The sequence below is a fragment of the Branchiostoma belcheri genome, unplaced genomic scaffold, assembly GCF_001625305.1.
Source record: "Branchiostoma belcheri isolate BF01 breed outbred unplaced genomic scaffold, Haploidv18h27 scaffold20, whole genome shotgun sequence".
In the NCBI taxonomy this organism is placed as follows: Eukaryota; Metazoa; Chordata; class Leptocardii; order Amphioxiformes; family Branchiostomatidae; genus Branchiostoma; species Branchiostoma belcheri.
This window is the reverse complement of record NW_017803491.1, coordinates 1623393-1636442: the sequence shown is the minus strand read 5'-3', so window position 1 is coordinate 1636442 and position 13050 is coordinate 1623393. Positions and strand designations below refer to the sequence as shown.

The following is a 13050-nucleotide window of genomic DNA, read 5'->3' as shown; positions in this document are numbered from 1 at the left end:
ACTAACTGTTTTCTGTCGTTTTCAGGTAAGGCTTACATCCAGTGAGCAGAAGTGTGCCGTGCCTTAATCCTACTGTACCCTTGGGACCAATACACTCAGCATGGGAATGCGTTCTTGTGCACGGGACTTCTTCTCCCCCTCTGCTACTTCACCTTGATTTATAACACCGTTACCAGCGTGGAAAATGCACACACTGGTGGCACAGCTCTCCATTTCTGTCTGGCTCAGTCGTGGCTCCCAAGAGACACGACTATATCTTTATTTGCTACGATTGTTTACAACACGTCCTCCCCACTTGCCATATTGGTTAAATTTTTGGTGCTACTTGTTTTTTTTTTTAAGGATGAACTCTGACAAGATGGGGAGGCCAGCTGTGCCACCACTGAGTGCATTGTAAATGGGTAATGTTGTCGAGCCATGAGACATTGTACATCACATGTGTGCAGTTTGTTGAACATTTCTCTGACATGTTTTAGGTGCAGTGACAAAAGCGCGGAGGCATGTGGTTAGGGATCACCCCTATCAAAGGGCTGTCATAGACCGAGGTTAGTTGTGTGTGTTGAATATATAAATAATAGACACTGTTAGTAGATGGGTAGCTTGGCACTGCGAGGGGTCACATCCTGGAACTTGAGCTCTGACCAATCAGGGCAGGTTTTAGGTGTTCTGCTCTCTGGTTGGCTAGAGGAAGAGTGGAATGATGGGACATCCAATCAGTGTGCTGCATGCACTGTGAGAGGGGGGACAGGCTCGGTAAAGCTGCTGAACAGTTTCCTTAGCAGGAAAGTTTTAAAAATTATCACCAAGTTGTGACACTTGTGTGAATTTATAACAAGTCATTTGAACATGTTCCTTACAAAGAAGGCATTACTGGAGCACAACAGTTGTTGCCCCCTCCCCACAGTTGCATGCACAGATTTGACAGGTTTTAGGTAATGCAACCACTTTTTTTTTCTTTCAGCTGAGTCTTGTGTTTTATCGATATATACTGGCTATGTGATGATGTTGAGATTTTCTGATATACTGCCAGTGAAATGTGGAAAGTAGAGGTCATATCAGGACATGTTTAGATGGAAAGGTCAGAGATCGTAGAAAGAGAACAGTTAGTTCAAAGGTTAGAGATGAGAGGTCAGGCAAACAGGGACCTGTGCAAGTTCTAAAAGCAATTGGCCAGAAAAGTGCTACCAGCAGTTGCAATAAAGAAAGAATTGCCAGCCTGATTTATACAAAAGTTGAATACTACAAACCTCATTTTTTATAGCCTCAATATATGCTATTTATGCAGATTTTTGTTTGTTTTTATTTTCCAAATTATGCATTATAAAAAGTACTCTATCATGTATTGAAAATCAACTTGTCAAATTTCAATGTGTATATTTTGGACACTGCATCAATGTGTAGGATAGAGGCAGACAACTGCTCGAGTGTATCTCCAGCAATAGTTTTTGCTTTTAAAAATTGGTCAGTAAAACAATGACATGGAAAGAACAGGGTGTCTGAGTCGAAAATGTCGTAGCAGTTCTGGCATTTTGGCAGTTGTGATCTTCCTAGTAGACAAAAAACAAACACAGGGAGTCATCTAAACGGCCAAGTAGCAGATGTTTTAGGACATGTACAATTTTAAAATTGTCAGGCAGGTTTTAGCACAAAGTAGTTAGAACGTGGTAGGGAGTATGAGATTAGTTTTATCCAAATTCTCCTATTCAGAGTGCATGTGTGGAGAGCAATTATCTAGATATTTAGAATTGTATTGAGTATTGTATGAGCAATAGCATATTATGAAGGAAAAAGTATAGTGTCAATATTTCTATTGCCTTAGATATAGCTATGTATTCGAATTTTTATATTCTTGAGATATTTTCTCATAGGAAGAGAGATAGACTTTAGACGTAGATGAAAAATGTATCTATATTACAGATTATGGCAAAATTTGATGTCACCGATTGAGTCTAGATTTTATATTTTTGAGCAACAGAAAATTGCTTCACTTCCAATGATGTCAGAATTTCTGATTCGGTCATCAAAATCAAACTTCTCAACAATCGTGGAAAACAATATTGCAGCTGATTTTTTTTTCTGGAATGGTAAAAATGAGCAGAGATAGTATAACACAAGGAGGGACCAAATGCAGATAACTTCCCATACCAGATGATGTTGTTTGTATATGGTGGTGTTGATATTTTGTATGTGGAGTAAAGTCACGGATGGAACATTCCCAAATCATCTTTATTATCTACTCTTTTGTATTATGTATATATTGGTACCGTCAGGAAAAAAAATAAAATTTTTAAATGTACTTGATTGTTGTTGGTCATGTTCTAAATAAAGTCTTGCATGTTTTTTGGGTAGAAATGTTTGTTATAGAGTGTTAGATGTGCTGGTTGTTTCTGTATGGCTTACAACAAGGTGTATCATTATTAGTGTTTTTTAAGTTTAACTAACGGACGAGCAACTAACAGTCATGACAAAAGTCTTAACACACGTCGTCATCAGCCGGTAAACTAGTTTGCCATCGGGGCTTGGGGCAGTGGTGTTGCTTTCAAGCTTACCTTAACAATCGTTCAAAAAGAAATTAAACCCCAAAACGTTTTATTTTTATTTTTTTTCTGTTTGTATGTTTGTGGGTCTACTTCGGCCTGGTTGTAATGCAAGTGAGGCCAAAGTGGATAGACCTAGACATTGTCATGGCTGTTCCCGACTAACGTTGGAGTCGTTATTGCTATTTTATTTGTGGCTCAGTCATTGGTGGCTGACAGCTGCAGTCATAAGTGGTACCCGAAAAAAAAGAGGACTACTTTTTACTGCAGAAATCTCCCGTAATTGCAACAGAGGACTAATCTTCTTTTTTCCTCTCTTATTTTTTCTATTAACCCAGCCGCCGCCACCAACTAACACCACCACACCACTGAGTGAGTGAGCATTAACGACCAGCTCTCGAATCGATCGATCGCGAACTGATCGAACCGTGCGCCTGCCCTAGTCCCACCACCGCACTATGTGAAGTCTTGGTGCACCATCTCTAGATCTTATTATCTTTGTACCTACTAGCTTACCACTTCACTACCTACTAAAGCATTGTTAAGGTCAAAAGCAAGGTTGTTTGTTGTTGTTGTTGATTATTTACGTTCCTCTGTGGTCGCTGCGGTGTTATTTATGACCATCGCTAACCCCACTCACCCATCATGGTTAGAGAGTGCCCTTACCTGCACTAACTGTACATATATCGTCAGCAAGTTTCCTTTCTGTATAGCATGTTAATTAAGATAAAAAGCCCTAGCTGTGTTTTGGATAGAGAAAGAAAGAGAAACCAGGCATGTAAGAAAGGAAGATTAGTCGCATTTGCTGTACAATGTGCTGTTGTGTTTTACCAAAACTGTTGGTAACGACGCTCTGCAGTGTTAGTTAATAATATCTGTTCAATAATATTAATCACATTTATACCGCAGTTATTTACCTTTCTAGAAATTTTGTACAGTTTTTCGCAGTATTTGTTACAAGAAATGCCTTTGTTTCTCATGGATTATATATAACATGCTGCACATCGTGCTAGGCTATGTAACCCAGGACAACTTTATCTTGAAGCAACGATATCGGGACTCCGAGGTAACATGTGGAAAAATTACAAACATGTTTATTAGCGTGAAAGGAAGGTATGCATTTCGAAGTACTTACACCCAATTCTAGACAAGTTTTCTATATTTCTAAGCGTTGGAAGAGGAAGAAAAGAATGCATACCCGGAAAATAAGCCATATATCTCTACCTCAGGGGCCAAGACAAGCAGGGGTACACTTGCCATCACGTTTTGTTGATCATAACCCAAGAACATGGGTTCTATTCCCGAAAAGAGAAAACCTTTGGTTTGCATCTCTTCTGGATGAATCAAACCAGCCACTTTTTTGTCATCTTTGTGGTGATTTGAATCCTGTCACAAGCAATAAACCATCCTCCCAGTACCCCACGTTTGTTGACAACATCTGTTAAAAGAGAAGTGTGAAAACGCCACGAATTATAGCAAAAACTGGTGGCTTGTACTCACTTAGCCGCGGCCCATGATAAGTTGCTATTGGTGAGTGGGGGTTAGGGTCAACTTTTTTCTATACATATTTAGAGAGTTATTAAGACTCAAGTAGAGAAGTAGAGGAACCTTTGAGGATAGACATTTAAAAAATGGAGCTGATTAGAAAGGGATATGTCCTACATATTCAAATGTTGCACCATAAGTCTACATTTCTGGTAGAATTGAATTGACTGTTGTACGAGAGAAAGCCAAGCTGGCCACAGTATGCAGTAACTAGTGACTAAGACCAGATTGTTAACGAGATTGTTTTTTTGGTGTTGTTGAATGAAATATGTAGGAGAGTTTACCAGTAGTTCAAAGTGCCTTACTTAATGGTGTTACTACCAAATAGAGGGGGCTTGCCATTTCATGTTCTTCCAATTCTTCTTGCCATATTAGAGTTAGAACCATTTTACAATATCATGGGCATTTTCAAGCCCAATATAGCTGCTATGTAACCATCCTGTATAGTCATGTGTCAAAAAACAACACCTGTAGAGTTCTGTGTTCAACCAGCCAAAATTCTATGAATTTTCCATTTCTCGTTAATTGCAAGGATGGATTGAATTGCGTGGTTTTCGTCCGCCTTGCGTCCATTTTTCGTTTTCCCATCGAAAAATGGTGCTGATCGATTCTTCACACACATCACCCACCTCATTACAAAACTCAGAAAATGTGCCACAGCTTTTTCAGTCCAGTCTTCCAACTGACTTGATTTCTCACAATTTTTGCTTGTCACAAATGCCAAGCTCACCAAATCAGCCGATTGATTTATCTCCGTTTATATGAGATTTTGGCAAGTCCTCACTTGGTAACGAGTGACTTAATTAATGTTTGATTAACTTCTCATCATTGTATTTATTTCAGCCTTTTTTGTTACTTATTTGATAGTGTTAAAGTAACGGCTATAAAAATACGCCAGATTTGCTTGTCATATTTATTTTTCCCCACTTTGGGCCTCCTTTGTTGGTTTGGTGCTTTTCCATTTTTGTATTTATTTTCTTTATTCGGTGCATTTCGGTTGTTAGCGTTGGAAAACCAGCATCAAAAGCCATGTGTAAAAAAAAAGTCAGCAAAGTTGCTGCTTTACAACTAAACCAAACCTTATTCTTGTATCAAATAAGAAGAGAAAAAAATTCCTGAGCACAAAAACATCCGTCAGGAAAAAACTGTACAGAACCTATAAGACGACAAGTTGTATTTTTGTATATCACTCTTTTGAAGAATCTTTTTCCTACAGGTTGACAACTGTAGAAGACTACTTACATCCGAACATTGTTTAGTAGTCGCTTGGACTTGTTAGGTTGACCACGCCGTACTGATAGGGACTTTTTATGCTCGATTGATTACTCCCCTTTGCTACCCTGTAACCTAGTGATATTTTAATAAAAGCTGACATATTTTATAGCAGATGTGGTCTTGTGGATGTCTTGTTTTACTACTCACTGTACTGTACCGTACTGTACTGTGTCCTGGCTGTGGTTATGATACGGGCTCCAGTTACACGCATGTCAAGATGATGCAGAGACTTACAACAACATCCTGTATCCCACCTCTATTTTCTCTACCCCTTGTCCTTATTCTTTCGAGAGCAGGGTTCGTGCACATCCAGGACTGATAATGATTGTCTCAAAAGCCTTAAACTGACCAGCATCATGTTTTTCCCCTATGTATCAGATTTCTTTCGGTTCAGTCATCAATCTTTTCTGTTTGCACGAACCCTGGCCAAGAACAAGGTTTTTTCACAACCCCCAAAATATGTAGCAAGCGCAAAGGAAGTCATCAGAAGTCTCAATGCTCACATGGGGTTTACAGGTTGATCTGTAAACCTTCAGGAAAACGGAGGTGGCAGGAGTACTATGACATGCATGAGTTGAGAAGTACAGTTCAATTACCACTTACTATTGCTTGATTGCCAAATACCCGAGGAGAATACAAAAGTAACTCTGCAAGAGGAAACATAGCTGTAAACTGTCGGAATGTCGGGTCCGCTGTCGAAATAACTAACCGGCGTTCCAAAGCATGGACATAACAGCATCACACCAGCCATGTATTGTATACAATGTGCGTCTTTATTGTCTTCAATAAGTGTCATACAAGTAGAGAAATACTGTTATGAGAAAACCCAGCTCCCTAAAGAAAAGCTCCAATGAAATCCAGCTCCAAACAACACCATAAAATATGTCTAATTTCTATGCATCACAGAGGTAAAACGAGAGTACACAAATATGACTCTCACTTAAATACAACCTTAAAATGTCTATGTAATTTGAAAAATTTTTTACGTAACCTAATGTATTAATACCTTACTGTACACAACTGTTGAGATATGTATAGGTAACAGTCATCAGCTTGGCAGTGGTAAATCCCTTTCTATTAAAAAAACCTCTTGGACAGGGTTCAGTAGTTACAAAAGCCAGTAAAAATTACAGTTGAAACGCCTCGTGATTTTTTACTCCTGCAGGAACCTAAAAATCAATTACCACAAATCCTGTAGAATCTGAAGTCATTTTCAGTTAATCCCCACCTAATGGAAGTAATCTGCGTTTTTCCTCTTTAAAAAAACTCTATATTTGCATGGATGCGGTATGTACATTAGAACCCTGCCCAAGTGTGCCAAACACAAGCTTGTATGAAGAAGTCTGCACGATGCCCAGGCATTACACCAGAGGATAGCTGGCCGATGTGGCGATGCCGCACTGGTTGTCCTTGTTGCGAGACATCATGATGTAGCCTTGGTCTCCCCAGTTCGGACCCCAGCTATAGTGGCAACAAACAAACAAACGTGTTACATACATGGAATTGTCAATGCCTACATACTCAACATACACAAGATAACAATGATGGTTAACCTGGATCAACCACTTACTCCTACTCAACCCAACAGCTTAGCTGATCTTCATCTTGAATTTTTCGTTGCCTGAATTTTTTAACCTCCATACTTGTCTTCTCTATACTGTTGTCAACTTATATCTGTTCTACTTCTAGCTAAACTTTTTGACTTCTGTTGCTGACAATTCTGTTTACCATGTTTGCTATGTGTTGTTCTCATTCATTTCCTGTTGCCAGCCAATACCTTTGCTAAAAACCATATTGCAGCTATTTTTCTTTTTCTCACTGCCTCTTTCATTCTGTTCATCCCTGACACCTGCCCTCCTCTCATGTCTCTTTGCAGGTGCGACTGTCGGCGCCGCTGCCGCCACCTCTCTAACCTCTCCCCTCACCACGACTACCGTTTCCACCAGCCCCGCCCCTGTCACCCCCCTCACTGCGCCCTCCTCCACACAGCACCAACAACTCCAGCAGCTGCAGGGCCGCGGAGCCGTGCAGGACCTCGCCAACTTACAACAACAACAGAACGTACAGTACGTCGCGCTCGGGCCGGGAGGCCAGCTCATGTTAAAGACATTCCCCTACCAGCAGCAGTCCGTCCTGTAACCTTGTAACGCCACTGCTATTTACTCCATCGCCCACCCCTCCCACAAAGTTCAGAGATCTATGTTTCCAGTTCTCGCCAGCTCCAAAGGCTGCAGAACCAGTAGGAGGCCAACAACTGGAGATTTTTTTGACAAACCCGTACACCAAATTCCAGTTTGTCATCAAAGTCAGACATTCACGGAATGCCATCTGCATGGACAAGGTCGTCTGGCCCTGTGACCTCTGAAACCATCACTAGTTTCCAGATACATAAAACATCTGAAAGAAACTTCTTTTTCTGTCAAAAAGCAGTTCCTCACTCTTACTTAACCTGGCCATAAGTTGAACTTTCTGTGACGGGTGGACAAGTCCTCTACAGTTGTACAAATCACTGACACCCCTTCAAACTGACAAATGTAAAGCTGGTTATTCACTAAAAATGTGAAGCTGTACAAAGGTGTGTGATATAACAAACTTGATTTGTGTGTGTGTGGTTAGATTTAATGTAGTCTGAACCGTGGTATCTACTGCTCTTACCTTGGAAACTATGCAACAACCATGAGAATGCCTTAAAAACCATTTTGCAAATCATTCTCTGCATTTTCAAGTGCCAAGTTGTCACAAAACGTAACACTGCCTCATAATTAACCAAAAACATCACAGCGCAGTAACTTCACAAATATGATTGAGCAAATCTTTGCGGCAGAAACCGAAAATGACAGGACTAATTTCTATAACAGCTGAATGCATTGCCCACTCAGGTATTTGAGAATTCTAGTGCTGAAGCAAAAACTCCTATATAGTGCTGCAGTGCAGCAGTTACAAGTAATGTACTACTGTGTAGTGTAGTGTGCTTCAATTCATCTTATTTGATGTTACGTCATATTCCTCTTTATTTTCCTGGACATTCATATTTATTCTTGTACAGAAAATAAAGCTGATATCAGTTCTATTATCTCTTCAGAACTTGTGTCTGTTATATTTGTGCTGGGTAGTCCATGTGCAGGCAGTACAGATGCTAAGTTTTACTGTTCTTAGCTAGGATTATTTCATCTTACTAATAACCTTTTTTGTGTTTCTTTGACTTGTTTCTAACCTGATACAAACTCAAGCTGTTGAATTACTGAAGCAAATACGCTGTGTTCTTGACTCTTTGAAACTTGTGAATAAAACATTCAACATCTGAAACCCTGTGTTGTGTCCCTGAATTCATCACACAAAATAATAATAACACATTAACACTGTTAATAATTAAGGTGATATGTACAACAGTGCTACATCTTTAAAATTAACCTTCTCACTCCTAAGTCGTAGGATAACCGACATAGATCTGGACAATGAAATAGGCCATAATAAGGAAGAGTTAACTTCACACTGATTGCCAACTTGTAAATAAGGTTTCGTTAAAAACAGGTTTAACAAAACACTTGATCAATCAATAACCTGTAACTAACCTGTAAGAGTACTAACTTAAACTTTTCCACTGACTCCCAGGGAAGATACTAATTTCAAACAGTCTGACATTGCTGACAAAAAATGGTGAAAGTCTAGCTAGCAGGGTCCTGTTGCACACTCTACAACTGTCTTCGTGTACTTTTCACACTCAGCTTTGTCATAAATCAATTAACAAGTGTCATAAATATTCCTTTGCAAATCATATTCAGAGGAAGGTATTCTGCCTTTGGCCATAAGCCAATACATGTGTATATAGACATACATTCCTACTAGTAGTAAATCAACATGTGGACAAATTCAGTCAAAGACAAAGCATCTGATTCTGCCTAACTGTACATACTTAGTAATGATATTCACCACTGCCACTTTTATACTACGTGAAATCTGATATACCTAAACAAGAGTAACACTCCATCTCCAAAGACTTGACTGAATACCATTCCTAAACCTTCATCAAAGGCAAAAACAGCTGGGCAGTAATAAATAATGTCAACAACGGGTAACAAACCAGCCTACTGACACTGCCAAAAGAGAAAGGGGGCAGGATAGCTCAGAGTGTCAAGAGCGCTGGCAATACACAGCCAGAGGTCCTGGGTTCAAATCCCGGTCCTGCCGTCCTGGCCTGTATCTTCCATGTATACCTCACCCTCAAATGTCTAACCCCAACACGCAGCCTTACAGAGACTACATCAAAGCTGTAACCTGGCTATTTTTGTCAAACCAGTTGTTCGGACATAAATCTTTGACAAGGAAGGATGAAGGCCACCAAGGGAGTTGTGCGTATTATTACACTCAACAAGAGCCCTATCACATGTTGTGTAGGCGTTGACTTCATTTGTACAATTAGGACCGATGTCCTGTCAGATTTGGCACGCTGATTGTTTTCAGAGACAATACCAAAAACAGACAATGGAAGTTTGTGTTCTTTTAAGACTGTCACCACCCTACACGTACACGTGTTCATCCCGCCACCAATGTCAAAGACAAAGTGAATCTCAAATACAGAGTTCACCAGGGTCAGACATGCAACCAACATAGGCGACACAGACAGTAAATATCAGCCTATGACATTTTACTCCAGTTGCTACCTACCCTATGTTGATATCTATTTTTATACTCCAGACTCGTGGTCTACTTCCATAGTGAATGTCTTCTATCAATAAAGATGTTTAAAAGAAATCATGTGATGTCGTCTTTAGTTCATGGTTTCTTATCTTGTACATGTAGTAGGAACAGTAGAAGTGAGGCTGACTTCATTCTGGACATAAATTTTGTCTTGTCCTAAAGTCATGGTGGAGAGGTCACCGAATAAAGGTGAAATGGAACACGAAAATTTCCTGAGTACTTGCTTCTCCTCTCCTCACCTACTGTCAAATGTCCCCAATTCCAACCGTTTTCTGTCGTCTAGTTTGAACAATTTAAGAACATCACATCACAGCTGTCTCAGTAATGCTAGCCAATCAGGTTTTACCTTGTAAGTGACTCACCTGTTCTTTACAATCCAGAACGCCTGATGACTGTTGTCATTCATGGCCCCATAGCCCACCACCAGAACTCCATGATCGAGCTGCTCAGTGCTGCACTGTGGTTCATCGTACACTCCTGAGTGTACATGTTTTCATGACATTTTGTAAGAGGAATCTTCCATAAAATCTTTAATTAAACTCTAAGTGGGTTACAATACAGTCTGGCTGTATGGACTTGATTCATATTTCTAGATTCTTCACTTTACAAGTATAGCAGGGTTAGAAAAAAAGATTCCATCTTTTCAAAAACCAAACAGCAATTGATCAAAACACACATTTCCACAGCCAAGTTTCAAATAAACACATACTTTGATTGGACTTCAGTTCAAATGTCAAACTAAAGAGTCATAATCATGAATACACGACAGCAGACATTAACTAAAGCCATCAAGGACACATGAATAAAACTATGGTTTATATAAAAAGGTTTGATCAAAAACAGTTGGAACAAAATATGAATATACAAAGTTCCGATAACAATCCACACCTGAAGAATAAAACTGGAAGGATTCGTGACCAGCGTCAATTGCCACAGAGATGGGCCCAACGGTAGCGACAGCCCTCTTCAGCGCGTGCTCGTTACCAGACTTCACATCCTTGTAGCCAACCAGGGTGGCACCGACGGAGGAGTTGTCAAACTTGCAGGGTTTGTCATCCTACAGGTAACACAATGAACAGAATGTGATTTTATGGCATTAATGGTATTACAGTCTTTTGTCCCAATGAAGTTGCACCATCTATGTGCCTAACTCCTCTATCATTATAAAAGATTTGATAAGGCCACACTGACTTGATTATATGGGGCTGACATCAGAGCACAAGTTTTTTCAGTCCAAAAAGTTTGTCACCATATTGTTCCTTTGGGTAATTCAATTCTGAAATTTCATGGATATGGATTACTACATGCCTAACTCCTTTGCCTTCTTGGTAGCACTCTGGCAGCTTGCCTAACTAGCTGGTGTGTCAAAACTGTTTCGACTGCAGAGCTCTCTGGTCAGTGTTAGGCATACACATTAGCTTGCCTAACTGATCTACAATGATAACAGTACATGATCAGTGTTTCCGCCAGACTGCAGCTGAGAGGCCGTCCAGTTGGGAAGGGCCGGGTCGCGAAAATTAATTAACTTTTAATAGGGAACACGTCGCGAAAATTAACTGAGGGGGCGGGGCATTTGTTTACACTTGTTTACAAGTTGAAACTGTCCACAAGCATTCCACATTTTTTTGTATTGACATAAAAACACTCTTACAGATGGAAAATGTATCGTCAGGAAATTATACTGTTGCAAAACTCTGCTGCAAAACTCCAAACATCGGCATCATTTAATTATAACCTCCGGTAGCGCCCGCGCTAGCCGGATTTTTAATAGTGAAGAGCCTTGCTTCGTTCGTACTCGTACTTCTTCCGTACATTTTCGCTACGAATTACTAGTTGATATCAAGCCAAAAATACATCAAAACATGTCAAGAAACGTCATCTTATCTCTCATACACGAGACAAATTTTGAAAAATAATTGGCTGTATCGTAGCTTTCATTGTTGTTTCATTCAACAAAAATGCTCCTTGATTGTAAAATGATCACTTATCTGTTGTCTCCAGTACAGTGTCAAATGGTAGCGTGATCGTAACGTGCGAAAAATCGGCGTTAAAAGTCAGAAAATCGCCGGAAAAATAAACTTGCAGCGCACATTCTCAACCTCGCCGGAGAAGGAAATACGCGCCATTTTGTCATTAAATATGTAAGTAGCAGCGTGAACTCTACGCTCTGATTGGTTGACCTCATATGACCTGCGCTCTGATTGGATAGAGCCATCTTTGCCGGCATAGCTGCAGAATTTGTTTGTTGGCGAAGAGAGTTACACTACGCTACTTTCTACGGTGTTTCTACCGCTAATGAGCAACATTCAATTAAAGAAATTCATTATGAAGAATTTTTGGGAAAATGTATGCATCCATATGCCGATTTGTGGTGCCTTTCGCGTATTCAAGCAAGCCGGAAGTGTAATAGCGAACCGCGGCGTGGATAGCGAACAGCGGCGTGGATTTTCATGCAACCCGCCCGCTACAAGACCATCAAAAACGTAACTCCCAAAAGAGAATTTTCACATCCGATATGATTCTGTTCGAGGAAAAATGTTTGTGGATACATTTTACCGGATGGAGACTTGAAAGACGGGTTTTAATGAGATTAACGTATGCGAAAGGCGCCGACATCAATTGTTCGTCAGCATGATAACAATAGCAAAACAAACAACGTGTGTCTTTCTTGCCTTGGACGGCGTCCTCGTCTACAGCAACAAAACAAAGACTGTCAATTTCTCTGATTTTTCCTAGTCTCGAAATTTTTTAAGAGGACGGCCTCTGTCCGAGTTCAGGCCGTCCAAAACGACACCAGGCCGTCATATGACGGGTGGACGGCCCTCTGGCGGAAACACTGATGTACAGCCAGATCATGGGTATGAAAACCATGTAATCCTTTCTGATCTTAGGGTCTGAGCCCTCTACAATTTGTTCCCTTGGCCCTTTCATATCATTGTACATGCAAGCAAAAATTCATTAAGAGAATGGCATTCAAACATACATGTAGGGCTGG

At 40.2% G+C, this 13050-nt stretch overlaps 2 protein-coding genes across 12 annotated transcripts in view; one reads left to right on the top strand and one right to left on the bottom strand.

Moving 5' to 3' along the window:
* Nucleotides 1–8096, top strand: part of LOC109469271 (protein quaking-like) — a 47587-nt gene extending 39491 nt beyond the window's left edge. For 5 of the 8 annotated variants that reach the window (XM_019767767.1, XM_019767766.1, XM_019767765.1 and 2 more), the window contains 2 exons: nucleotides 477–545; nucleotides 7234–8096. In XM_019767767.1, coding sequence (XP_019623326.1) covers nucleotides 477–545; nucleotides 7234–7496 — 332 coding nt within the window. In that variant the 3' untranslated portion in view covers nucleotides 7497–8096. Of the gene's footprint in view, nucleotides 1–25; nucleotides 255–476; nucleotides 546–2875; nucleotides 5469–7233 lie in introns of those variants that run through there. The other 3 variants (XM_019767769.1, XM_019767768.1, XM_019767770.1) reach the window with 2 other exon arrangements.
* LOC109469267 (cathepsin L1-like) overlaps nucleotides 6110–13050 on the bottom strand; it is a 15341-nt gene continuing 8400 nt past the window's right edge. For all 4 annotated transcript variants that reach the window (XM_019767758.1, XM_019767756.1, XM_019767757.1 and 1 more), the window contains 3 exons: nucleotides 10944–11112; nucleotides 10418–10532; nucleotides 6110–6818 (listed from right to left, as the gene is read on the bottom strand). In XM_019767758.1, coding sequence (XP_019623317.1) covers nucleotides 6719–6818; nucleotides 10418–10532; nucleotides 10944–11112 — 384 coding nt within the window. In that variant the 3' untranslated portion in view covers nucleotides 6110–6718. The remainder of the gene's footprint in view (nucleotides 6819–10417; nucleotides 10533–10943; nucleotides 11113–13050) is intronic.